The sequence below is a fragment of the Capsella rubella genome, unplaced genomic scaffold (genome assembly GCF_000375325.1).
Source record: "Capsella rubella cultivar Monte Gargano unplaced genomic scaffold, Caprub1_0 scaffold_4, whole genome shotgun sequence".
NCBI classification, from domain to species: Eukaryota; Viridiplantae; Streptophyta; class Magnoliopsida; order Brassicales; family Brassicaceae; genus Capsella; species Capsella rubella.
Window position 1 is genome coordinate 14,186,049 of NW_006238920.1, and position 24,476 is coordinate 14,210,524.

General features: G+C 35.7%; 7 protein-coding genes and 2 non-coding genes across 14 annotated transcripts; 6 read left to right on the forward strand and 3 right to left on the reverse strand.

Annotated features, from left to right (window-relative positions):
• Positions 1-532: 532 nt before the first annotated feature.
• LOC17890091 (mitogen-activated protein kinase 12) lies at positions 533-2,482 on the reverse strand. Its single transcript, XM_006295815.2, has 6 exons — positions 2,217-2,482; positions 2,000-2,129; positions 1,691-1,828; positions 1,268-1,600; positions 994-1,177; positions 533-891 (listed from the first exon to the last, which is right to left on the reverse strand). Exons 1-6 carry the CDS (start codon positions 2,480-2,482, stop codon positions 725-727), a joined length of 1,218 nt encoding a protein of 405 aa, XP_006295877.2. The 3' UTR covers positions 533-724.
• A 235-nt stretch (positions 2,483-2,717) lies between these two features.
• Positions 2,718-4,571, reverse strand: LOC17887682 (protein BPS1, chloroplastic). Its single transcript, XM_006294445.2, has 2 exons — positions 4,471-4,571; positions 2,718-3,967 (listed from the first exon to the last, which is right to left on the reverse strand). Exon 2 carries the CDS (start codon positions 3,953-3,955, stop codon positions 2,903-2,905), a length of 1,053 nt encoding a protein of 350 aa, XP_006294507.1. The 5' UTR covers positions 3,956-3,967; positions 4,471-4,571; the 3' UTR covers positions 2,718-2,902.
• A 2,743-nt stretch (positions 4,572-7,314) lies between these two features.
• LOC111830918 lies at positions 7,315-11,218 on the forward strand. 6 transcript variants are annotated; one of them, XR_002834203.1, is made up of 9 exons: positions 7,318-7,363; positions 7,938-8,019; positions 8,116-8,185; positions 8,722-8,797; positions 9,285-9,364; positions 9,454-9,758; positions 10,164-10,609; positions 10,725-10,782; positions 10,984-11,218. XR_002834203.1 is itself a non-coding variant. In XM_023783717.1 (5 exons), the coding sequence occupies exons 2-5, from the start codon at positions 7,961-7,963 to the stop codon at positions 9,671-9,673; spliced, it is 429 nt and encodes a 142-aa protein (XP_023639485.1). In that variant the 5' UTR covers positions 7,318-7,363; positions 7,938-7,960; the 3' UTR covers positions 9,674-9,931. The 6 variants fall into 6 exon arrangements, 1 of the variants encoding a protein (XP_023639485.1); XR_002834202.1 differs by having other exon boundaries at positions 8,722-9,364; XR_002834204.1 differs by lacking the exon at positions 7,938-8,019 and having other exon boundaries at positions 7,315-7,363; positions 8,722-9,364.
• A 3,671-nt stretch (positions 11,219-14,889) lies between these two features.
• LOC17888142 (sphingoid long-chain bases kinase 2, mitochondrial) lies at positions 14,890-17,265 on the forward strand. Its single transcript, XM_006295916.2, has 12 exons — positions 14,890-15,112; positions 15,276-15,352; positions 15,462-15,515; positions 15,631-15,690; positions 15,772-15,849; positions 15,941-15,987; positions 16,072-16,112; positions 16,208-16,292; positions 16,378-16,492; positions 16,568-16,690; positions 16,773-16,873; positions 16,962-17,265. Exons 1-12 carry the CDS (start codon positions 14,929-14,931, stop codon positions 17,089-17,091), a joined length of 1,095 nt encoding a protein of 364 aa, XP_006295978.1. The 5' UTR covers positions 14,890-14,928; the 3' UTR covers positions 17,092-17,265.
• A 62-nt stretch (positions 17,266-17,327) lies between these two features.
• Positions 17,328-18,732, forward strand: LOC17888839. Its single transcript, XM_023783716.1, has 5 exons — positions 17,328-17,714; positions 17,790-17,944; positions 18,049-18,115; positions 18,314-18,365; positions 18,484-18,732. Exons 1-5 carry the CDS (start codon positions 17,354-17,356, stop codon positions 18,569-18,571), a joined length of 723 nt encoding a protein of 240 aa, XP_023639484.1. The 5' UTR covers positions 17,328-17,353; the 3' UTR covers positions 18,572-18,732.
• Positions 18,733-19,099: 367 nt separating this feature from the next.
• On the reverse strand, positions 19,100-20,930 carry LOC17887620 (3-methyl-2-oxobutanoate hydroxymethyltransferase 1, mitochondrial). Its single transcript, XM_006294452.2, has 4 exons — positions 20,418-20,930; positions 19,723-20,076; positions 19,559-19,612; positions 19,100-19,451 (listed from the first exon to the last, which is right to left on the reverse strand). The coding sequence occupies exons 1-4, from the start codon at positions 20,817-20,819 to the stop codon at positions 19,218-19,220; spliced, it is 1,044 nt and encodes a 347-aa protein (XP_006294514.1). The 5' UTR covers positions 20,820-20,930; the 3' UTR covers positions 19,100-19,217.
• A 128-nt stretch (positions 20,931-21,058) lies between these two features.
• TRNAE-CUC lies at positions 21,059-21,131 on the forward strand. The gene has a single exon. It is a non-coding gene; the product is annotated as a tRNA-Glu (tRNA).
• Positions 21,132-21,206: 75 nt separating this feature from the next.
• Positions 21,207-21,279, forward strand: TRNAE-CUC. Its single transcript has one exon. It is a non-coding gene; the product is annotated as a tRNA-Glu (tRNA).
• A 1,611-nt stretch (positions 21,280-22,890) lies between these two features.
• On the forward strand, positions 22,891-24,283 carry LOC17888149 (desiccation-related protein At2g46140). The gene is made up of 2 exons (XM_006295060.2): positions 22,891-23,248; positions 23,851-24,283. Exons 1-2 carry the CDS (start codon positions 22,998-23,000, stop codon positions 24,098-24,100), a joined length of 501 nt encoding a protein of 166 aa, XP_006295122.1. The 5' UTR covers positions 22,891-22,997; the 3' UTR covers positions 24,101-24,283.
• Positions 24,284-24,476: the final 193 nt, after the last annotated feature.

The window sequence follows — 24,476 nt, forward strand, 5'->3', positions numbered from 1 at the left end:
ACATAGACCAAAATCTTGTGTTTTAATATTTACTTAGTTTTGATCAGTCCTTAATCTTATAATTATGAAAATTATAACGTTTTGTACACGTCAAATGTTTCAGAGTTTGTGAAAGTTACCAACTAATATAAAGTAGATTAACAGGAAGTAGATATCAATAGTATAAACTAATCCCGATAGATGGAAACCTTGCGCAGGTGCAAAAGCGCCAATTTTATCGAGAGTTTGAGGGCATCATCGACTCGTCCAGCACGAACGTATCCATTGATTATTGACCTGAATGTGGGCACATCACATCAGGGGACCGTGTTACTGTAGAGTGTAGCACCTTGCCATTCAGACAAGAACTCAGGAGACGATGTTAGGGACGATGTTAGACTCGTTGAAGACGTAATGGAACAGAGTTACAGAGAGATGCCGTCAAAGTAACGTTGTTTCTGTTTGTTTTGGTTAACAAACAGAAAAATTCTTACACAAGACTCTAGTCCCCGTGTAATTTGGTAATTGCTATAATATATGATCCATAGTTGGAAAAAAAATTTGATTTAAAGAAAGGTATGTAAGCTCTGCAGTAGCTTAAGATATAGAATACATATGTGTTTTTCATCATAGCAATTATTTTATTCAATCAAAGATAAAATGAGTTTAGATTTAATATAAAGGAATCTGAGATCAAACAGAGCAGACTTTAAAAGAACTCAAATCATAAAAACATGTTTCTCTCTCAGTGGTCAGGATTGAATTTGACAGACTCCTTGTAGATAAGCTCTTTTATGTGTTCTTCTGTGCAAGAAGGATGCTCGAAATCAAAGCTGAAAGGAGTCGGACACACTGGTTCTTTAGCCACATCATGGTGCGGTGATAGGTAAGCATGGCCAAGGGCTTCATCGACTACAATCACAACACAAGCAGATATAAACAAATTGATAACCAAAATCCAACTGCAACAAAAACCACATGATTCTCTTTAAGGAACTTCGTGTTGTTTGTTACCTGAGATACGCCGGTTAGGATCAAATACGAGCATTCTCTCCAGCAAATCAATAGCGGTAGAGGGCACCTTCGGGAATCTAGCAGCAAACTGCTGTTTCGGGTATCGCGGAAGTTGTCTGACGTATCTTCTTGCGTTGTCACTGCGAAGGAACCCGAGACTGGAATTGTCTGGAGAGCCTACAAGCTAATTTCAAGAAATGGTTTAAGTGAAACCAAAAGGGCATTGCAGTTTCAGACAAGTGGAAAACTAATGCTTTTTACTTTACTATCTTACCTCTGTTATAAGCCTAAGCTGATGAACATAATCTTTTCCCGGAAACAAAGGTTGTCCCGTCATGATTTCGCCGAGTATGCAACCAACAGACCAAATATCAATAGCTGCGGTGTACTCTGAGCAGTTAAGAAGCAACTCAGGAGCTCTGTACCAACGGGTAACTACATATTCAGTCATGAAGTCTGTGTCTGAAGTTGTTCTAGCAAGCCCAAAATCACCAATCTTTAGCTCGTTTTTCGAGTTAAGTAGCACGTTGCTTGGCCTTAGATCACGATGTAGTATGTTGGCGGAGTGCACGTATTTGAGTCCTCGTAACAGCTGGTACACAAAGAACTGTAACAGGAAGACAAGTACATAGAACAAAGATCATATCAGAGAGTACCATGACTTTACTATTGACTACAACAACACAAAAAGACTTACGCGGCATTGATCATTGGTCAGTGCTTGATTAGAGCGAAGGATTCGCTGAAGATCAGTGTCCATTAACTCATAGACAATGTAGACATCGTTGAAGATATCTCGTTGAGGAGGTCTTACAATATCTTTGATGGTTATGACCTAAAGAACAAATCCAAAGCTTGAAAATTAGATAAATATCAATTAAAGAAGAAAAAAAGAGGAGTCCTCTGTTTGTCTCGACCCTGAAGATCAGGAACACTTGATAGATCTAGCAAATTTAAGAAACTTAAAAGATGTTTTTAAATGTGAAAAATGATGCTTAAGGCTTACGTTCTCATGATCCATATGCCTGAGAAGTTTAATTTCACGTAGAGTTCTCTTTGCATCGATAATGTTATCGAAAGCATTACCGATCTTCTTAATCGCCACTTTCTCTCCAGTGACCGAGTTCACCGCAGCACTGAAATTCAAGAACCAAGAGCCTATGAAAATACAGAAGAAGGAAGGCTTTGATAACTGATCAGAAGAAAGTATCAAAAGAACTTACCAGACAATACCACAAGCGCCTCTACCAATGGGACGAATAGGAGGGACATACTTTCTGGAAACTTCAAAGAGCTGTCCATAAACGTTGTACTGAACATAGCGCCCACCGTGTGTCGGTACAACTTTGATGCAATGATCGGTAAAACCAGAGCTCGATTCTCCAGACATGATGCAATGATCAGACCGAGAACAAGAGAGACCAAGAAGAAGGCTTTTGTTGAAGTTGAAGGATCTCTCTAAAGTTTCTCTTGAAGACACTAAATCCATGTGAAGAGAGATGCCTTTTTCAACTGTAAAAGATCTCTCAAGTGACCCGTGAATGTAAAGAGTATGAAAGATTACATACGTGTATGGTCACAAGAAGCAGAGTTACTCGTTAGCTCAATATTGCATTTTTCATTTGTTACTACTAATTGCACTTATCTATAAATCAAAGCCTATATATCCTTTCTGATCTGATAAGTTCCTTTGTTTTTTAAATTGGATTAAAAAGATGGGATCATTACAAAGAAAGAAGTGATTTTTTCCCAAGCCAAACAGATGTATTATATATTTATATTATATCGCAAGATGATTTCAATACAGTCATACAGACACGACCAACACATAAACCTAAGAGACAAGCTCAACATAAGGACTAACAAACAAATAGAGAAAACACTTTTCATTGACCTAAACTGCCTTGGGTTAAACTTGTTCGTCTACGTCTTCTCCAACTGTATTGCCAGAGATTGAGTCACTTGACCTAAGATTACAGAGCAACACATCACGCCCGCTCAAAGTCAGTTTAAAGAAACTATCAACTTCCTCCAGTAACTGATCCAACCCTTGAGATAAATACTCAGCTTGTGTCCCCAATTCCATAACATGATCTTTGAAGCAATCAACTTTGACAGGATCAACGCCATCTTGGATCATCGGGTATAACTTCTCGACACTAGCATCAACGCTCTCCAGTTCTTTGAGAATCGTGGTTCTACCAGAAGATAACATGTCTCTGATCTCAGCATTCACAACACTCTGCATTTCAGTAAAGACCTTTGCCCACGATGGTTTTTCAGAGACAGGTAAATCGAAAAGATCCTTGGTGGAATCAGACCAGGCTGCGGTAAATACACTGCAGATATAAACCGTTTGAACCTTTACACCATAAAAAGCTCGCATAAGAACTTTTCCTTTAGGCGAGTTCTTGACTTTAGGCAGACTCAGAGATTTAACAAGACTGTCAAGAACTGCACGGCAGTTTTCAATTCTAGGGTTGTTTGCATTAACATGTTGCCTCCAACTATCAAGCGAAGATCGAGCCTGAAGATATTTCTCTCCGGAATCCGATTGTAAATTGTGCAGAACACACTTGAGGAAGAGATCTCCCTGGTTGAGACGTGTGAGCTCTGAGCTAAAGGCATTGCAGAGATCCAGTAGCTTAACACTGATGTTGAGGTAAACATCAACCCATTTCTCTTCCCAATCAGAGACAGGTAACTGGAGTTCAGTGATGAGAGTGTTTATGTTATTATGAGTCTCGCAGAGAGACTCCATAGCTAGCTTCATCCAGGATAAAGTGAGGATATCTTCTTTATTCTTAGGCATAAGTTTCTTTAGTCCCTCTTCCAAAAGTAGCTCAAATCTGCTCAATAGAGAAAGTAGCCATGGCGATAAATCTGATCCCTTTGGTGATAACATCCGAAAGGGATTTCCAAATGGGAAGAAACCTCGGTGTGGATCTTGTGGTCGGCTCATTTTTGGTAGACACTGAAACAATGAAAGAGCAAAATTATCAGAATCATGTCTGGTGACAAAATTATACAAACCGATTTGATGTCAACTTAAGGTATCTAATGGGTTGAAAGGAAAAAAGGGTAAAAAAAAAACAGGTCCCAAGCTTAAGAGTCTCAAAGCTGAAAACTTTGAGATCTTGAATTAACAAATGCAACTTCTTGAATTAACAAAACCAAGTTGCATCCTTTATTGAAATTATGCAACAACAAAAGACGCTCAATTGTTCTGGAATCCTTAATCTACATACATATGACGATGGCCGGAAGCAAAGTATGTATTAGAAAAAAGTATCAATTTTTCAAATTTTGAAGACCCTAGAAGCTAATGATCCAGACGAAAGTCTTTAAAAACACAAGATCGGCACAAACTCTTCATCGAACAACAGTAAACTCTAACCCTAACATCTATCTAAAACTAAAGACGCAGACTTGTCGATTGATAGGTATGACAAAACTCAAAAATTCGACGAAACTTACCGTTTCAAGTTGCCGGAAATCACAGGGAAAGTCTTATCTTCTAATAATGCTTCACTGAATTTTTCTGAGTCGGTCGGCTGAGAAATTCTTATGGCGGAGGTCCGACTTTAGTTTATAATTTTGATAACGTTACGGCCCGTCACACAGGAAAAGCTATGAAAAAATGACAAGTGTATGATTGTGAATGGCTGTTACGTCTAAAGTGCTCACAGCGCTGTGTATATTAATTAATTTAATCTTATTGCGGAAAGTGGACGGCTTATCTTATATAAAGTCTTTCTTTATCGCAAGGCCAAAACGAGACGATTTCGTGGTATTATAAAATACTAGATATGGACCGTGCGTTGCACGGGTTTTATTTGTTTTCTAATTAGTATATTACATTTATTTGGAGAATATAAATAAATGTATGTATGTTTATTAGATATAGTTCATTCTTTATTTTTATTTTTTTTGCTTTGTTCATGGTTTTTGATTGTATACATAGATTATTAGTTAATTTCTAATGTAATTATTGAATAATATTGTATTCAATAATTACTAACCAAACAATATGAAATCCAAATGATGGTAGGACAAAATTTATGTCATCGGTATATTAAATGAAAACTTATTTTAAAATATGACTTAAATGGAAATTTAACTAAAATATTAAACTCAATTTCTTAAATAGACTTTAAAATAAAAGTAAAAATTTCACTTCTTAGTTCTTGGTTTCTTCCTTTGATCATCGATTGGTTCTTGACCTTCGTCACGTTCTTCGCGTTTTGTTCCATAATTTTCATTGTCGGGACTTGCCTAAACACATAAAGACAAACCATTAATATTTTTCATTGGTATAATATATTCTAGCTCATAAACAAATATATACATATATATATATATATATATATATATATATATAAATTTATTATATTTACCTTTTCTTCGTCAAAAATATTCGAAACTGTGAAAGTTTGATATGATGCATCAAAATCGTATTCCTTAACTTGAATCTCGAATAAAAAAGTATTCCCAACAACTGTATGCAAACTTGTTGGAAAGCCTTCTAACTCTTCTTCGGCTAAAGTACTTTTGATCTGTATCAATAGTAGAATAAAAATGAATTATATTTTAGATGTTAGTATATTATTCCGTACTGTATAATTATTATTATATTAAAATTTATAGCTCATACGATTTCTGCAGTTGTTCCAGTGATTTTTTCTGCTTCCTTATCAAATATAACCAAAGTTGCTGAAGCATCTCCATCATCCACTATAACTTCAAGTCTAAAACTGAAATAGAATATTATTTTTTTGATTAATATTTTAAAATAACAGAAATTAGAGTAAATTTAATAATTATATACCTTAGCACTCCAACGGCTGGTGATTTACCACACTTTTTGTTTGTGCATATAAGCGAGGTAGCTGATTTTGACAATTTTTTAGTGCAACTCGAACATGCTATGTAATTCCAACTTTTTTGTAACATTTCAGTAATAGTAGCTTTGCAAACGAATTTCCTTTCCTGCAATTAAAATATTATTTCAAATATATATTAAGAAAAGAGTTAGTTTCCATAGTTTAATAACATGTGTTCAGTTTTAAGTAAATGAAAATAATAATTTTACCTTTCGTTCATCAGATGAGACATATTCCCAAATATCATTAATTGATTGTTGATTTTCTGGGCATATATTTTGGTTAGTTACGCCACCAAAATTAACCAAACATACTTCAAACTATTAAAGTTACATGAAAAAGTTAGTTGAGAATATGAATTAAATATTTTAATAAATAGTTAAATCTGATATTTTAGAGAATACCTTTTCGGAATGCATTGACCGAATCAAAATCATGATTCAAATAAAATTTGGTGCCTGAGGATGCTGACAAATAAATTGAACCTTGATATATCTTGACCAAGACACTTGTCATGATGAGTACAATATTATTATTTTTCACTCCACGATATTTGTCTTCCAAGATTTCTGCTTGTTCTGCCCATAATGTTATCGGTATTTCACTTCCACTATATGATATAATGAAAAAAATATTAATAATGCACTTAATTAAACTTTATAATATATAGTCACATAAAATAATCTTAATAATTGCATCTAACTTACCCTTCTAATAATAAAGTCATCGTGACTTTTCTTAAGGTAGGCGTAGCTGTACCATGAACATCTGCTTTGTCTATATGTTTAATATATCCGATTGCATCTGTAGTAAAACTATGTTAAACATACTCATACGACACATATAATTTATATTAAAAAAAATATGAAAGTACCATATAAATCAACTGTTTGTTCTTTCAGTTCAACGAATTCCTCGTAATTTCGGAACCGGAATTGTTCTTTAGGTATTTGACATCTTTCTTGTTCCACACTGCTAACTGTTGTCCTCTCCGTCAATCTTATCTGAAATTTGTGGTCAGAAACTTTGTAGTTCTTATTGCAATCTTGGACATTGAAATCATAAATTTCAATAATACTTCCTTCACACAACCGATTTCCAAACTTTTGAAGAAGAGAATGATGCACTGTTGCTTGAATAGTTTTTTTTCCTGTGTGTTATAAAATTATAATAAGAGTAAGAACTAATTGGAATACAATATCTAATATAACCATGCTCTAAAAGTACGTATCTACTAACCTCTTCATCAAGAAATAATAAATTCATTCCCAGGAGTTCATTATCTTTTTTGAAATTTTTGAATTCCCACTTTCGAAGAAGACGAACTCTTAAAGACTGACGATAAAAACGTTTTCGGTCCAATTGATCAAGTTTTAAGTAGATTTTATCATTAGCCATGATGAAGGAACTGGATTTTTAGAAGCTTAGAAAACTTTGGGAAGAAAACAATTGATGCTCCAGATTGAAGTATAACAGTTTAAGAAATGGTAATTTGTTTTCAGTCTTCTTTTTCTTTTCAATAAAATAGTCATTTCTTTGTCTTTTTTTTGGTGTTTTATCCATCCCGAATTTTATGTAGAGATACGAACTCGAATGAATTGTAAGTATCTTTCACCTTTTCTGTATTATATGGTTGGGTTTGTGTTTTGATTTGGTCAGATTAGATTGTCTCAATTGTAATTCAATTGGTTCTTTTTTTGGTTGATTATGGAATTGGACATAAGCAAATTTCATTACGTATATTTCTGGCTGGAGTATTTTAAGGATGAAAAATGACTTCTTTTCTTATGTATTCTATATATGTTTAGGTGGTACACATCTCCTTTTGCGTTTTCCTAATGCTGGTGCAAATTGCATATGAATCAACATGAATAGCATTTTTTTCTTGAAGTAGACTTTAAAATGTCAAGTAAAGTGAAACAGAAGGCTGAGGACGTTAGTTTTTTGTGTTTGTGTTTGTACTTTGATGTTGGTTCATTTATATCTATATATATAGAGATGAGAACTATCTACTTCTCCAGTTTTCATTCATAATATTAAACTTGCTGCTATGTTTTCAAGTGATTTCTCAATGGACTACATATATGAGAAGAGATGTTAAGATTAAACGCAATGACGTTATTTTGATTTTCACACACCTTAGGTAAGCAATGGAACACATTCTTTCATTAGCCTTATATATATCTGAAATGGTATTAGCTTATTTACCCTTAAGTCTGAGTCGTTTGATATTTTGCAGGAAACATTATATTCTTTTGATTTGGATCCATCCCAAATTTTATGTGGAGCTACGAACTCTCGAATTAATTGTAAGTTTCTTTCTCCTTTTACGTATTCAGTTAGATACCAAAGTATATTTGAAGGTCTATATTTAATTATTGTATGTGTATAAAGTGAATTTTTTCCTTCTGGTTGATCAGAGAATGACTTCAATGTTGGTTTTCTTATGTAAAATAAGAGATAAAATTAAGATCCAAAGAAACCATGTTACGCTATTAAAAAAAATAATGAACAATAGTATAATGAGAACTATAAATCTGGAAACTAAAATCATCATTACAATTTAAGTTAAACTCTGGTATTCATCTCTCTCTCGAAATCATATGTTGTTGAAAACTTCTTGATAAACAATATTGTGAAGAACATTATTGTCGTAGTATTTTGTGTCTCCTTTAAGAATTTTGAGTCCTGCCGTTGTTGTTACTCTTGATAGTGCAACGTATAATTGTCCGTGAGAGAAGACTGGACTTGGTAAATATAAACCAACATTGTTTAAACTCTGACCTTGGCTCTTATTGATAGTCATTGCATAGCAAACTCTTACTGGAAATTGTCGTCTTTTTAGTTTAAAAGGCCATTTTGCATCTGTTGGTGTGAGACTTATTCTAGGAATAAGAACCCGTTTACCCACATGTGTTCCGGTGAGTATTTCTGCTTCAATAATCCTCTTGCCTAGGCGAGTTATTATTAATCTTGTACCATTGCAAAGTCCTTCGCGTTGATTAATGTTCCGTAGTAGCATGATTGGTGCATCTATCTTGAGGTCTAGCTTATGATTGGGGATACCTGAAAATTTCAACGTATTTAAAAAATCTGTGGGGTAAAGAATATGTTGATTTGCCACTTCTTCTTTGTCGTCTCCAATTGTATCGGAGCTCAAATACTCTTTTTGCTCTCCTTTTAAGCATGATAACATGTAGTTGTTCACTTCATCCACCGTCTCATTTCTTGGAGTAAGAATTGCTCTTTCAATCAAATAACCCTTATTTTTGAAATTAGCATCGAAATCGTGGTATATAGACGTTGCAATGCAACTAACCGAATCTCCATTGTTTGGCAAGAGTAGATTATTTTCTATTTCCACGATACCTATTTCATCACTTAAAGTTCTATATTTTTCTGGTTTAGGTATTGTGCCATCACCGATACCTATTAGCCAATTTGCAAATTCTTTCTCAGCCTGGTGTAACCTCATATTTTTCTCAAGGGTAAATATAGAGATATAGTTCCATAAATATGAACGGGTTATTGTTGCCATAACAGTTTCTTGTCTGGTGCCTTGTGGTATAACCGGCAGAATTTGTCTAAAATCACTACCAAGGAGCACTGTTTTTCCGCCAAAGGGTTTGCTTGCTGCATTTGGATCTGCTACAGAGAGTAAATCTCGCAAACTCTTGTCGAGAGCTTCAAATGCAAAACGATGGCACATAGGTGCTTCATCCCAAATGATGAGATCTGTTTTTTCCAATAACTCTGCAAGCATGGAACCACGACTGATGTTACAAATACTGTCTTGATGAAGATCTATCGGAATTTTGAAACGTGAATGTGCTGTTCTACCGTTGGGTAAAAGTGTAGCTGCAATTCCGGATGAAGCTACTGGTAGTACAATTTTTCTCTGCGATCTTAGTCTTGATATGATAGTCTTATACACATATGTTTTCCCTGTTCCTCCTGGTCCATTCAGGAAAAACAATTTCCCTTTTTGATGCTCAATTGAGTCTATCACAGCATCATACACTTTCTTCTGATCATCATTTAATGTTTGTATTAACCTGCGGTAGTCTTTTTCTTCTTTAAGAATATTGTAACTCGTTTCATCTTGAAGCATTGAGTTTTTGATTTTCTTCAACAACTCTTTATCTGGTTTCGGCATATCTTCGAAATCTGTCAAAGATCTATCATTCTGTGCTAGTATTTTTTCGATTTCTATAAGTGTATAACTCTGTAGCTCTTCAGTAGTGAACTTTTGATCACCAAAGTTAAATATCTTTCTTTGATTATTAGGTATGTCTTCAGCGAGGTGTCGCCAACAATGTTCCCAGAGAGTAAGAGGACTACTCAATTCGCAGTAAATTAACAATGTCACAAAGAGATGGCGAAGCTGAAAAGGATATGCATATTCTGCTGCTTCGTCCATAGCTTCCTTCCATTCAGAATCACCATTCAACATCCCTCTTGCATAACATGCCGCCTTGAATGTCTTGTGTTTAACATTCTCAACAGTTAGTAAATCATCAAAGCTAGTAGGCCCTTTTTCGGTATTCAGCAACATTCTCAAGTAGTATAAGTCTCCAGCTGTTGGATGAATGTTTACTATTCTTCCTATGCTAAATCCTTGCTTCCTTTCTGACCACATTTTTCCATCTGAATCCCACACATAATAGGTAGGGAACTGAATATATGTAAGTTTCCTTGCTTCAGGACATCTTTTATTCATCTCGAACCATTCGGTAAGCATTGTTTTATCGATTCCTTCTTTTGATAAAATGTATTCAAGTCTGGCCCCTTCAGGGTAAGTGATTCTTTGTTGGTTTGGTAGATGTAATGATAGTCTTGTTACCGCAGGTTTACGTTCATGTATATCGAATGCAAAAATTCGCCAAGTAGCTTCACATGCAGAGAGGTAACGACATTCCAAATAATTTTTTATTTCATTGATCTCTTCTTGTGATTCACTCTCTTCTTTATTCCGATCCACTGCTTGTTTTCTCTTGATTTTCATTGTAGCCATGTCTACTCCTTTAGTGATATATTTGAATAGATACTTAATGGTTGTTGATCTATTGCACCATTCAACATTAATGTGAGCTTTATATTTTTTCAGGAGGTCGAGATTATGAGGCACAACGTAGTGGTTATCAAGCCTTGTGTTGCCTTTCATGACAAATTTTGTTTCGTCATATCTTCTACGATAAGTAATGTAGCCCGCCTCACTAATATTGGTTGTATCATTGTACGGTCTTGGAAACTTTTTGGTGCATTTGTTATCATCCATACACTTTGGGCCGCAGGGTCCATGCATCATAAGTTGTTCAACTAATAAAAAACCTTCTGGATCAGTCTCTTTATCCGGTAACTCGGCGCTAATGAAACTATCAATATCTTCTGGATTTGGATTTTGTATGGACTCTTGAAGCCATAAAAGTATGTGTGCATGAGGAAGGCCACGTTTTTGAAATTCTATTGTGTAAACGACTGTTCATATAAAAAATCACTTGTTAGTTTTTTTATTTGCTGTAAAAAAAAAATTAAATGATATTTATAAATAGATTATATAAGTACCTGCTGTAATAGGGCCGAAAAAGACACCATCTTGTAGATCCTTAAGAAGTTCTTCCAATTTCATTTTAAATACACGACATTCAATATCAGGTCTGTCATTTGCATTCTGATTTCCTGCCTTTTTTATATGTTCGGTCACTTCTTCCCATTTTGGATTTGCTGTTATAGTAATGAAAAGATCTGGATTTCCATATCGTCTGCATATTGCCATTGCGTCTCGATAATTCTCTACCATGTATCGAGGTCCCCCTGTGAACGAAGATGGCAAAATTATTTTTTGGCCTAGTACTCTCGAATCTGCATCCCCTTGTTCAATTGCATCACATATGTTATTGTACAGATCCGCTCGCAGTTTTTTTTGGTTATACAAATAGAAATTCATACGTTCTTGTTCGATAGCAGTATATGCATCAACCACGTATTGATGGAAAAGACGGCCTGAACGTACTATTGTTCCTGGAGATGTCAATCTAGTATGAATTTGGTATGCATAATACTCTCGCATTGTAACATATTGCCTTTTCGTAGTATTTCCTTCTGAACTATACGGAATGGTTTTCTCGATATAACCTTGTTCACCATATGGAAACAACAAAGGATATTGTAGTGACATGTATGATGGATGTAAAAAACTGATGTATTGTGGTTTATCCATTCTAGGATACACAATTATATCTCTATCACAATTTGGGATTGACATGTCACCCACAATAAGACCAGCAATCTCGTTTCCTTCTGGAAGGTCAAATTGTCTGCCACGTTCTTTATTTTTGATTAATCTAATTGAGTATTCTTCCTTTGCCCCTGACTCGTATCTATCTATAGCCATTCTGAAAACTTTAGCTAAGTCATTATATTGATCAAGCATTGCAATCAACCCGCTCAGAATATCTTCATCTAAGTCACTATTATTTCCTTTGGCAAATGCGTTGAGTCGGTTTTGAACTTCATGTGCGGTATCATATACGTATAGCTGCGCAAAACGTGGTACATCTCCTTCGACCGGTAGTAAAGATCCAATTTTGTGGTAATTTTGACCATGCATACGAAACGTGAAAGGACCATTTCCTGAATTAATATCATAATCAATTTTCCCACCCATTGAAGTAAAAGCAAGCATTGAATTATATGCTCGTATATTATTCCGAAACGATGTCGACTGTGATAGTAAGTCATCTAAATAACTTGGAGTTTGTCGAGATTGTTGAAGGACAACTCGTCCTTGTTGACAGCAAATCGAAAATTTCAGCTCTTTTCCACTATGTTTAAGACTTTCAGATTTCCACACCAAAGCTTCGCAATAATTACATGTCATCAAGTCATTGTCTTCTCCTGAAATTAAAAATAGACATTTATAGAATAAGATTTTGTAAATATTTATGTAATATATTTTAACTATAATAAGTTTTTGTATTGTAACGATCGAGAGTATGTGAGTTACTAAAGAATCTGGCAATGCGCTGATTCTGTCAAGCTCCATGATCCTATATCAAACTTGAATCCTGGGCGATAAGTTTGTCTATTTTTTATCCTAAAATTATAATTTTAATAATATTTTTTTGTATTGTAATTTGTAAAAAAATTTTGTAGTTAACGTATAACTATTTCTTTGTATTTTTGTACACCTAATATTACTTGACATATTTATTTGTAATTTTATTTAAATAAATAACTAATATTGTTTAAATTGATTTGATAATAGGATTATTCCAAGGTAAAAGATTGGTAAAGTATTAAATAACTAACGATAGAATTATACCACGATTGTTTGCCGTTTTTGTTTTTAGAGATCTTCTTTTTTGGTGTATAAGATGATTATCTTCGTTCTTATCAATATTTAAATTTGATGGTGTTGACTGCTTGCTAGTTCGAGCTACCTTTGATCTTGACCTTCTATTGTAAATCCTGCAATTTATTTTCTTAATTAGTTGATATTGTCATATAATTTTTGATATAATATAATAAAAATTGAGATTGAAATACTCAATATAATATAATAAAAGTACTCACCAATTTCTAAGCTGCGTAGTTGTAATTTCAGGACCCTATATTTTGTAAAACTATGTTAGACAATAAAAATTTAAAAATAATTACGACGTCTACGTACTACTCATAGATGTGAATGTAGTTGGAGACATGGAATTAAGCGGAGTTATATGTAAAGCATAATATGAGTATTTTACTTACACATTGTTTTAGTTTGTCTATCCATGTATGAAGCGTAGTTAGATCCAACCGTTTATGAGGTTGATCTATAAGTATCTTCTCCATCATAGCAATTTGCTCATCATTCATAATACTTTGTTTTCGTTTGCTAGGAAGGTTGTCATGCTTTTCAGAGATTAGATTTGTTGCTTCGGTGTTCATGTTTAAAGACGTAAATTTAGTTGTGTTTTTTATTCTGAATACCTCTTGTAATATAAAAATATATAGTACTCAAGTTTGAGTTTTCCTTACGACGCTAGGATAAGATTCCTTTTAGTTTTGGGAATAGAATTTTTGTCAATTTACACCAAAACATTATTTTAACGTATACAAACTGAACCCATATCTTATTATACAAAAACGTATAAACGTATAAGACACCATAATATTTTTCAATGTAATACAAACTAACCCGTAGGTGTAAGACATGAAAGTACATCTTAATACATACACCATCTTCTCGTTAAACCATATGTTATATAATAAGATTTTTCTGGTTTTTTTTTTTAAATAACAACTTTGGGATATCACGTATATTGACCTTATTTTTTAATATATAATCATTAGGAGATTACATGCAATCAAAGTTTAAGCTTTTTTGAAAAATATTTGTTAAATATATTTTTTAAAACATTAACTTGACACATGTCAAAATCTCATATCCATAATTAGACACGTGTCGTAATCTTGTTGATGACTAACTTTCAAAACCCAAGTTTATATAATAAGATTAGTGGTTGTTGACATTTGGACATGGTTTTGTCCTTTTTTTTTGTTACTAATAAAACCAAATCTAACGGCTATGCGCCTATACATTATACAATACCATTACCACGTCCGACAGGCTCCTCCTGTTAATTTATTTTTGATCAACTATTACAAGGTTGCTTTTTAAAACATTTGAGCAACTACTATATATTTATAAAAAGTTTAATAAATAATCAAGTCACTAAAATTTGATGAAGTAACGTAATTCATTAGATTATTGTATAAATGGGCCGTAAAGCCCATATAACAGCTGTGATGTAGCTGTATCTCGTTTTCTTGTTTCTCTTCTCTTCACTAGTAGCTTAACATCTGAATTATACTCAAACTATGGCCCATAAGAGATATAAAAATGTTATTATGGGCCATACGGTCCAAGCCCAATGTAGACTTAAAGGACGGGAAATCGGCCCGTATACGATAGGAAAAGCCTCTAGCTAAGACAGAAGGTCTCTGAATCGTTCGATGAACTTGATAACGGCGATGATTTCTCCCGGAGCCGAGTTGCGGCCATACAATGCTACGATCCACTTGCTGCGTTTCAGTTTCCCCTTTCACGGCCAAACAACCTTCGTTCATTAGGACACAACAACGTATTACCTCCGATCTCTCCTCTGGTCGTAACCCCCTCCGCGGTGGTGGTGCCGCCGCCGTGTCCTCCTCCAGCCTCCGTGATCTCGTTTTTGTTGTAAACCCTCAAGGTGCGTTTCTCCTTTTACTCACTGGACGAAGGAATGACTTAGCTTTGGAATAAATTAGATTTTTTTAATAAAAAAAACGAGAATTAGTCTCGAGGTAGAACTGATGTTTATGGTTATGAGATCGTCTAGTGATTCTATTTTAATGTCTTCCATATGAAATTAGGTGCTAATGGTAGAACAGCTAAAGAATGGAAGAAGTTGCTTCCTTACCTACGATCTCGTCTTGGTAAAGACTGTAATGTGAGTTCTCGATTCACTTGCCTTTTTGTGTGCCCTGTGTTACTAATTCCATCTCCATTTGCCCTCTTCAGTTTCTTATTGTGTATCATGAAAATGAATTTGCTCGCAGATATGCGAGTCATTAACATCGGGTCCTTCTCATGCCATTGACATTACAAGAGAGGTAAAGGAGCAGTCAGCACAGCAGTGAACTAAAAGTACTTTGGTGGGTACAGTATTCTCTGTCTTGTCAATTTTGTTCTAAGCTGATCGTTTGTACCTACCAATTATACTCTCAGGCTATTAGGGATGGGGCAGACGCTGTAATTGCGGTTGGAGGTGATGGAACACTGCATGAGGTAGGAATTGAATATCTTTGGTTGCTAAAACTCAGCTCTGAAGAGTCTCAGCTCCACTCATTTTATCTTTTTTGTTTACAGGTTGTTAATGGTTTCTTTTGGGAGGGAAAACCTGTCAGTAATCTCAACAGTGAAGCTAGTCATTCCACTGCACTTGGTGTGAGTAGCTTGAATTGACCTTTTTTACTTGTTTTTGTGTATATCTCTTGCGCAACGACTTACGATCTCAGTCCATCCCTTTTTTTGCCAGCTGATTCCCTTAGGTACTGGCTCAGATTTTGCTAGAACATTTGGATGGTTAGTTTTTGCATCTTGTGCTCGATGTGATTTGTTTTCAAAACTTGTATTCTGCAAATCTTAAGTCTGCCCTGCATTTGTTAGGAGTAACGATCCTTGTGAAGCGGTGGAGCGCATTGCTAAAGGTATGTCACTGAATCCATTTGAGGAGTTAGTGACTTATCGACGTCTTTGTAAATATGTCTCATATATAACAATCACATAACTTGAATATTCTCAGGAATGCGATCACAGGTTGATGTTGGTGTTATCGACAAGGAAGGAAGAGATTTGCATTACTTCATAAACGTTGCTGATGTTCATTTGTAAGTGTATCATGGAAATATCCTGTGTGATTGATCCTTAATTTGGTGGTTGTAAATCTCTCCTTTTGTTGCTCTTCACTTGCAGGAGTGCAAAGGCAGGTTTTTATGCTTCAAAGTACAAGAAATTTGGAAAATTGTGCTACGTAATCGGTGCCCTACAAGCTTTTATGGGGCATCATAACAGAGATTTGAGAATCAGGGTAAGCAATTATTTCCGCAAAATCCCTTCTTCACCATAGCAGCTGTAACCTCAAAGCATTGTGTTATATTCTCAGGTCAATGGAGGGGAATGGGAATTATATCCTCAAGTCACTGCTCTCTGCGTTGGAAACGCTAAATACTTTGGTGGTGGGATGAAAATCACGCCCAATGCCGTCCCTGGAAGTGGAAATCTTGAGGTGCAACAATTCGTTTCTTCAATCTCAAATCCTATTTTGTGAATATGATAACCGTTCTTGACCATCATACACGTCTCTACAGGTTGTGGTTCTGCAAGACTTCAAATGGTATGATTTCGTACTTAAACTCCATAAGCTATACAACGGGACGCATCTCTCAGTTAACAATGTGACCTCAAGAAGGTAAGATATTTCTTCTTACTTCACATTTTGTACTTTAAATGAACTTAACACTTGGAAAGGTCACCATTGTAACCGTTGTTTCCTGTAGTGTACAAAGTATCGAAGTTGAAGAGATTTCAGGCAGCGGAAGTATCTATGTTCAGTCAGATGGAGAACATCTTGGATTTCTACCTGGAAAGTTTTGGGTTCTACCCGGTGCCATCGACATGATTAGCTGATCAATTCCGCAGAGTTCTTGGGATAGAAAGCTACCAAGAAAGTGTAGAATACGTCAACTAAATTTTGTTTTTGTCTATAGAGTGATACTTCTTCTGAGATACCATTAATTTGATTCAGTGTTTGGCGAATCAGATTTATGATCGTGTTATATGATTCACTATCATTGTGTGGTCTCTGTTATCCACAAAATAGATACTTTAGAAAAGATTTTTTTAAGTTAAAGTCGCCTTCCCTTAACCAATAACCCAATTGAATCCAAAAATGGTAGCTTCTCTTTCCTTTCATTCCATCGCCACCGTCAATAATATCTACTCCGGCGGTGCTGGCCGTTCAATCTCCCGGCGTAGCTGCCAATTCAGAGCAACTGGAGTGAGTTGCAGGGGACAGAATCCTACTAACGAGCCACAGACAAGTAAAGAACCCGAGCCGGACAATGTTCTACTCAAAATTGCTTGGTATGGATCTGAGCTACTAGGAATCGCTGCTTCCGTATTCCGATCTCCGGAGACTTCTCCGACTGTGACAGGCTTTGAGGTTCCGGTTGATTGTTCGGGAAGAGCCGTTCGTGTAGCTGTCGTGGATTCGATTAAACAAGACTTCAAACGATCGTATTTTGTTACAGGTCAGTGAACAAAAAGATCCAAAACAAAATCTGAGTTTTGTTTCTTTCGTCCTAAATAGGAATTTGACTTTTCAGGGAATTTGACGCCGGAGGTTTATGAGGAGAAGTGCGAATTCGCCGATCCGGCTGGTTCCTTCAAGGGTCTTGCTCGTTTCAAAAGGAATTGCACTAACTTCGGAAGCCTAATCGAGAAATCGAAGATGAAGCTCATGAAATGGGAGAATTTCGAGGTACCGTCAACTAATAAAGGATGCAACTTTTTCTTTCCAATGTCGGAGAAAACTACTGTTTTTTTTTTTTTTTTATCGCCGGAGCTACGTCATGAGTTTTGCAGGATAAAGGAGTTGGACATTGGAAGTTTAGCTGTGTCATGTCATTTCCATGGAAACCCATTCTTTCAGGTTTTCTTATCCAAACCATAAAAGCTTCAGATTTTTTGTAGCCTTTTTAGGATAAAGTTTGCAACTTTTAGCTTCAATGATTAGTTTTAGTTGTCGGCAAAAATAAAAAGATTAGTTTTAGTAATGAAGACAAAAATAGGACAAAACTTTTTATGTCTTTTTATGGAATTCATTGGGAGTCAAAATCTGTTTTTACAGCAACTGGTTACACGGAGTATTATTTCGACGCAGAATCCGGAAAAATTTGCAGGTAAAGATTTGCGTCTCATAAACATAGGAGACATTAATCTCTTTCAACTTTGCAATCTCTTGTCAAGAAGAAGAATGATTGCAGCTATTGTTTCACATACTTGTATGAATGCTTGCAGGCACGTGGAGCATTGGAATGTCCCTAAGATTGCTCTGTTCAAGCAACTTCTGAGACCCAGCCGTGGATTAATGGGGACACAAAACTAGCGGATGAAGTATGATGTCAATTTCAAATTAGATTTCTAAACAGTAAATATATTAAACTTCCTTCTCAAACTAATATGTATTAGAGATCTGTATTGAATATTAAACTTCCTTCTCAAACTAATATGGGGATACTCTACTATTAGAGATCTGTATTGAATCTACTGGAAAGTTATGCGTTAGCTTAAAAATGGGATCACAAAGTTATGAATTTGCATTTGACAAAGTAAAGATGACAACACATAAAACACACTATCACTGTATCATTAATTCGTTACCTTGACTTAAAATAAAGGTACATCCTTCTCGGTCAGAGAAGTGACAGAGTAACCCTGCATGAACTTTTTTTAGTTTCTTTAACTCACCAACTTCTGGGAACAGATTGAGAAGCGGCGGAGAAACAATGAACGGTCCAGCAAATTAAAGAATTTCCGGCGCAGGTAATAGGAGGAAAGCACAATTTTCATCGTCGTGGTCGAGGCAGAAGATGAAGAACACTTCCCTAGTAAGTAGTAACCAAACTTATTATTATGGGCTTTAAAATAGTTTATTAACATAATGTGCCTTTAGAAGTAAAAGGCCCAATCACATTTGAAGAAAGATCTTTTTTTTTTTTGTATTCTACTACTACTACAATATAGGTTCGTTGTTACTTTGAAGGCTCCATGTTCTCAGCGGCTGAAGCTGCTGCAGAAGCAGCCTTGTCAAAGCCAAGTTTCTGCAACTCGGTTAAGAACCCATCGAGCTCGCTTGTTGTGATCTTGTAAGGACTGTGAGAAGGACCTGGAAACACTTTTTTAGAGACTTCTTCTTTGTATTCCATTAAGGCTTTGTTAATCACTTCTCCTACTTTAGCATACTGCTTGCAAAACTTTGGAGTAACCTGTGAAATTCAAGCGCATGAAACCAGAAAAACGTTGAAAACTAATGAACCAACAATAGAATGCATTTCGAAAACGATGATGAAGCTTAAATGGGCCAGCATTTGACCTTAGCATGATGTGGATGCTGCATCATGCCAAGAAGATCATGGTAGACTAACACCTGCGTTCTCAAGAAAAGAAAAAAACTAACGGACATAAGAATTACAAGTTTGCAACTTTGCCACACACAAAATCGAGAATTGAAAAGAGAAGGAACTTTTCAAACAAAACCTGTCCACTGCAGAAAGGTCCAGCCCCAATACCAATGGTTGGTATCTTGAGGGCAGAGGTTGCAGCAGCAGCCACTGGAGGTGGAACACATTCCAAAACAACCGAAAAACATCCAGCTTCTTGTAAAGCCATGGCAGTCTCAACAACCTTAACAGCACTAGCTATGTTTTTGCCTTGTGGTCTGAAACCACCAAGAACGCTGATAGCTTGAGGAGTTAGACCCACATGACCCATAACCGCAATTCCTGCTTCAACTATGGCTCTTGCAGCAGTGATCCTAGAAGGAGATCCTCCTTCGAGCTTAATGGCATCCATTCCTCCTTCCTTTAAAACGCTAACTGCAGTATCAACCGCCTGGTGCCACATTTAAACCCAGCCATGATTTCTTAAGTATCAAATTCAAGAGTGTACAACCCAAAATTAAGGAACCAAGCTTTGATTACAAAGGCAATGAGACAAAATGTATCAGTTGAGACATTTCTAAAAAGAATCGAGTTGCCTAAACAGTTTATCAGCAAATGAACTGAAAACATTGCAACTCCCACAGATTGTTGTGATTATTTGAGGTCTGAGAGGGCAAAAATATTGATCTTTTAAATTCTTAAACAAGCACAAAGCATATAAAACATGGATTATCAACAAGTATGGTTACTCGTAATTACAGAAGACGAAAAGATCCAGTTTTGACGATTTACCTGACTAGCGCTTGACTCGTAGGTACCAAATGGCAAGTCACCAACAAGAAGAGGCCGCTTAGCGCCACGAGCAACGGCACGACAATGGACAAGCATCTCGTCTAAGGAGATAGGGAGTGTTGTGTCGTGACCGTGAACAACCATAGACGCCGAGTCACCGACAAGACAAACATCGATGCCAGCTGAGTCTAAATGAACGGCGGATGGGTAATCGTAGGCGGTTACGACGGTGATCGGCTCTCCTTTCCGGTGTTTTTGTCTGAGATGCGTTAGTGTCACTCTTTGGTTTGGGTTCTGCGGCTTTGGTCCTCCGTAGACGGTGTCTACCGGTAGGTTACTCATGAAACGGACGGAGATGGCTTTGGAGAAGCGAGAGCAATTCCTAGCGAGTGAGGAAGCCATTGTCGTTACTTATGTCGATTAATTAACACTCTCTGTGAGTGTGAGTGTGACTGTGTCTATGTGTTTACAAGAACAAGGAATTTCTGGAATTAACCTTAACTTTTAGAAAAGATTCAATTTCTGGAAAACCCATAAAAGTGATTAGATTCTGACTGACGATTATCGATACAAGAACACATCACGCACATCAATCCAGAACTTATAGTTATATATATTTATTTCTGACTAAGTTAACATTATCCGTCGTAGTCTAGCTGGTTAGGATACTCGGCTCTCACCCGAGAGACCCGGGTTCGAGTCCCGGCGACGGAGACTTTTTTCCTATTTTACTTTAGTAAACCGGTAGTTCAGGGTACTTTGGTAGAACCAAGATTGTCTCCAACAAAATCCGTCGTAGTCTAGCTGGTTAGGATACTCGGCTCTCACCCGAGAGACCCGGGTTCGAATCCCGGCGACGGAGATTTTTGTTTTCCTATTATCTTTTATTCACACATGTGTGCGATGACGTGAAGAATTTTATATTTTTTTGTTGTTGATCTGAACTCTGAAGTAGTTGAATGTAGTCTTCTCGACATTCTATATATATATTTCTTGAATACAAATGACGGGAAGAACCATAATTTCTAATACACAAACTTTGACAAAGGAATCACAATTTGTTGATTCAATCACATATATCCTCTTCGTGATATCAGTCATACGAGTATGAAAAATCAGCGATTTGCTTTCCGCACAAAGAGTAATTACTCTTATTTTTATTTAAATACTTGATGATGGTTATCGATGGAGAAAGCATGGTCATAAATCCGTAAAGAACAGCTTGTATCCTAGGCAAATTTTCCAAAACAGTTGATGTGGGTGGTATCGCTTTGTGTGTTGTGTATCCTGATTGTGTGTGTTTTTTCTCACTTAAAAGATTCACACGAAATCGGAATTTAAAAGCGAGAAAAATCAAAAGGAGCTAATATAGATGCACACAACATATGTGTAACGTGAAGAAGCAAGTTCAGAGACTGTCCAAGGAGACGAGCATCGTGGAGACAACTTATGCAAAGGAATCCATAACCATCCTTGTGAGGAGCTCATGCAAACCCGAACTCCTATATTCTTCATCAAATGTAGTTCCTCTCTAAGTTCACCTAATTTTTACATTTTTATGTGCCTATACAATTATAATAATTCGTATAACGGAGCAAATTCAAAGCCTGTCATTATCAATCAGTATGCTTGTAATTTCGATACCGTTTTATTTATTATATCATTTTTTTTTGTTAAATAACCAAGAAATATACACATTGCAATCAGAAAACGAACTCGGAACAACACATCATTTTAGAGCAAAATCGTCTGGGTAAACCGGATTTGATTTCGCATGAATCAATTACATGAACACTGTCGATGAAGACATGAACTGCTTCGAAGTTGTAATCAGGTATCCTCCATAGCACAATACATATATACCAACCACCTCCAATATTTCGCATAACACATGTTTTATCAGGAAAATTAAGTTTTGATTAATTATAAAATATAGTATCTCATATTTCCATTTCTCTTAGGATTATCGACCCAAAAAAAAAAAAAAGGTAAATGTAAGATATTTCGTTCTTATCTTTAATAGATTTAAATTATTATCATTAAATTTTCATAGATTTTAAATGATAAAATTTACTTTTTAATACCTTTTAGATTATGGAAATATTAGATTTTCTCTTTTATTAAAATTTATATGAAGAAGAAAAAAACAAACTAGGCATAATATTTTATTTTATTTTTTAATAGCAAAAAAAATAATTAGTACTTTAGTACTTAGTAGTAGTATATTTTTCGGACAAGCAAAGCAGTAAGGAACGCACGTTATGACCATCATGCTCCAAAATCGGATCTTCCCTTAGAATATGCATTATGGACCGCTTGTATTTCATTCCTTTTTCTATGACTTTTTTAAAAAAGAAAAATAAAGGAAGAATAATTACAACAACTAAAGAAAAATAAAGATAAAAATGTCACACTCCGGAAATTAAGGTATTACTCATCCTTAAAAGAGGAAACAAATATATATATAACCGACAGGGCCACAGACAAATATAAGAAAGATAGATAGAGAGAGATCTGATCACCATTTCGAAAGTACGATTTGACGACGAAAAACAAAAAAAAAAAACAAGAAGAAGAAAAATGGCAACAGCGGATGAGAAGGTGGTGGAAGAAAAGGCGTCGATGATATCAAGCTTGTTAGATAAAGCGAAAGGTTTCTTTGCGGAGAAGCTGGCCAATATTCCGACGCCGGAAGCCACCGTGGACGACGTCGATTTCAAAGGCGTGACACGTGAAGGAGTTGATTATCACGCCAAGGTCTCCGTCAAGAATCCTTACTCTCAATCCATCCCTATTTGTCAGATCTCTTACATCCTCAAGAGTGCCACCAGGTCAGCTTCTCCTTCTCTCTCTTTTGCTTTTGTAATTCTGTACCGTCTGATCTACGTTATCCTTTGATCCGACGAATGAAATTGAGTTTATTCACGTGTGGCGTATATAACATATCCGGATTGTAACACTTGTTGTTACATAGATCATATTGATATTTTAATCCGTATCCCTGGATCTAGCCAGTTTTAATTTGTGTCACATATTTTTAAATAAATATATTTATGGTGTACTTTTCTTTAGGTTAGGTGTATCCGATCTATCTATAAACTATAGTTTTGTTATGCAATATAGATATCCGATCTAATGCTTGATTATCACTAATTGATAAAAGTAAAGTCTCATCACCGAAATGGCTGGCTAAAATCTGTTTCTTTCACAAGTTGTATACGTTATTGCATATATTCAACTACCATTTTTATTGTCCGATCCATGTGCATTGATGATATCTAGTAAATACACATGTATACTATAAGATAAACGAAGCGTCATGTTTTGTATTTTGAGGATTTTAGCTTAGATAACAATATCATAGTATACAGCCATGCATTGTTGTGTATGTTCACCATATGCATGCTGACTAATAATGTTTGTGGTTGCTTAGGACGATCGCGTCGGGCACAATTCCGGACCCGGGTTCGTTGGTTGGGAGTGGCACGACGGTTCTGGACGTACCAGTTAAGGTGGCTTATAGCATAGCGGTTAGTCTGATGAAGGACATGTGTACGGACTGGGACATCGATTATCAACTCGACATTGGACTAACCTTCGACATCCCTGTCGTTGGTGACATCACCATCCCAGTCTCTACTCAGGGTGAGATTAAGCTCCCCTCCCTTCGCGACTTCTTTTAATTCAACTATATATAGTTTTGCGTCTTAATTATCATATCATTTTCAATAAAAGCACCATCGGTGATCATAGACGATCGGAGTTTATAATTCTGGAATCTTTTTTCTTTTGACTTTGTTACTGGAATATTAAGGATTTTTATTGGTTTATGTGCTTTTCGTGGTGTGATCGATTTATATAACTTTCATGATGCTCTCCTAGGAAAATATGTGTAACTTTTAGTCCTACCAATAATTTAAAGTTTTAAACATTCGACCAAAAATGATTTCAGTTATCACATTTTTAAGAGAACCCGAGTACCATTTTTTTTAAAAACAACGAAAGGATTGTAGGTAGTTAAGAGAACAAATAGGCAAGGGGACCATGTATGAAGCTAGG

Excerpts from the sequence above, each read along its gene's own strand:
- LOC17887620 (XM_006294452.2), bottom strand. The coding sequence starts at position 20,819 with ATGGCTTCCTCACTCGCTAGGAATTGCTCTCGCTTCTCCAAAGCCATC. Across the intron at positions 19,613-19,722 it reads GACCTTTCTGCAGTGGACAG|GTGTTAGTCTACCATGATCT; the intron begins GTTTTGTTTGAA and ends TTGAGAACGCAG. Across the intron at positions 19,452-19,558 it reads AGCATCCACATCATGCTAAG|GTTACTCCAAAGTTTTGCAA; the intron begins GTCAAATGCTGG and ends TGAATTTCACAG.
- LOC111830918 (XM_023783717.1), top strand. The coding sequence starts at position 7,961 with ATGAGAAGAGATGTTAAGATTAAACGCAATGACGTTATTTTGATTTTC. Across the intron at positions 8,186-9,284 it reads TACGAACTCTCGAATTAATT|GTATTGTGCCATCACCGATA; the intron begins GTAAGTTTCTTT and ends TTTCTGGTTTAG. Across the intron at positions 9,365-9,453 it reads ACCTCATATTTTTCTCAAGG|AATTTGTCTAAAATCACTAC; the intron begins GTAAATATAGAG and ends TATAACCGGCAG.
- LOC17888142 (XM_006295916.2), top strand. The coding sequence starts at position 14,929 with ATGCTACGATCCACTTGCTGCGTTTCAGTTTCCCCTTTCACGGCCAAA. Across the intron at positions 16,113-16,207 it reads GGTGGAGCGCATTGCTAAAG|GAATGCGATCACAGGTTGAT; the intron begins GTATGTCACTGA and ends GAATATTCTCAG. Across the intron at positions 16,874-16,961 it reads AACAATGTGACCTCAAGAAG|TGTACAAAGTATCGAAGTTG; the intron begins GTAAGATATTTC and ends TGTTTCCTGTAG.
- LOC17890091 (XM_006295815.2), bottom strand. The coding sequence starts at position 2,482 with ATGGATTTAGTGTCTTCAAGAGAAACTTTAGAGAGATCCTTCAACTTC. Across the intron at positions 2,130-2,216 it reads GGCGCTTGTGGTATTGTCTG|TGCTGCGGTGAACTCGGTCA; the intron begins GTAAGTTCTTTT and ends CTTGAATTTCAG. Across the intron at positions 1,829-1,999 it reads GGCATATGGATCATGAGAAC|GTCATAACCATCAAAGATAT; the intron begins GTAAGCCTTAAG and ends TTTGTTCTTTAG.
- LOC17888839 (XM_023783716.1), top strand. The coding sequence starts at position 17,354 with ATGGTAGCTTCTCTTTCCTTTCATTCCATCGCCACCGTCAATAATATC. Across the intron at positions 17,715-17,789 it reads ACGATCGTATTTTGTTACAG|GGAATTTGACGCCGGAGGTT; the intron begins GTCAGTGAACAA and ends TTGACTTTTCAG. Across the intron at positions 18,116-18,313 it reads ATGGAAACCCATTCTTTCAG|CAACTGGTTACACGGAGTAT; the intron begins GTTTTCTTATCC and ends CTGTTTTTACAG.
- LOC17887682 (XM_006294445.2), bottom strand. The coding sequence starts at position 3,955 with ATGAGCCGACCACAAGATCCACACCGAGGTTTCTTCCCATTTGGAAAT.
- LOC17888149 (XM_006295060.2), top strand. The coding sequence starts at position 22,998 with ATGGCAACAGCGGATGAGAAGGTGGTGGAAGAAAAGGCGTCGATGATA. Across the intron at positions 23,249-23,850 it reads ATCCTCAAGAGTGCCACCAG|GACGATCGCGTCGGGCACAA; the intron begins GTCAGCTTCTCC and ends GTGGTTGCTTAG.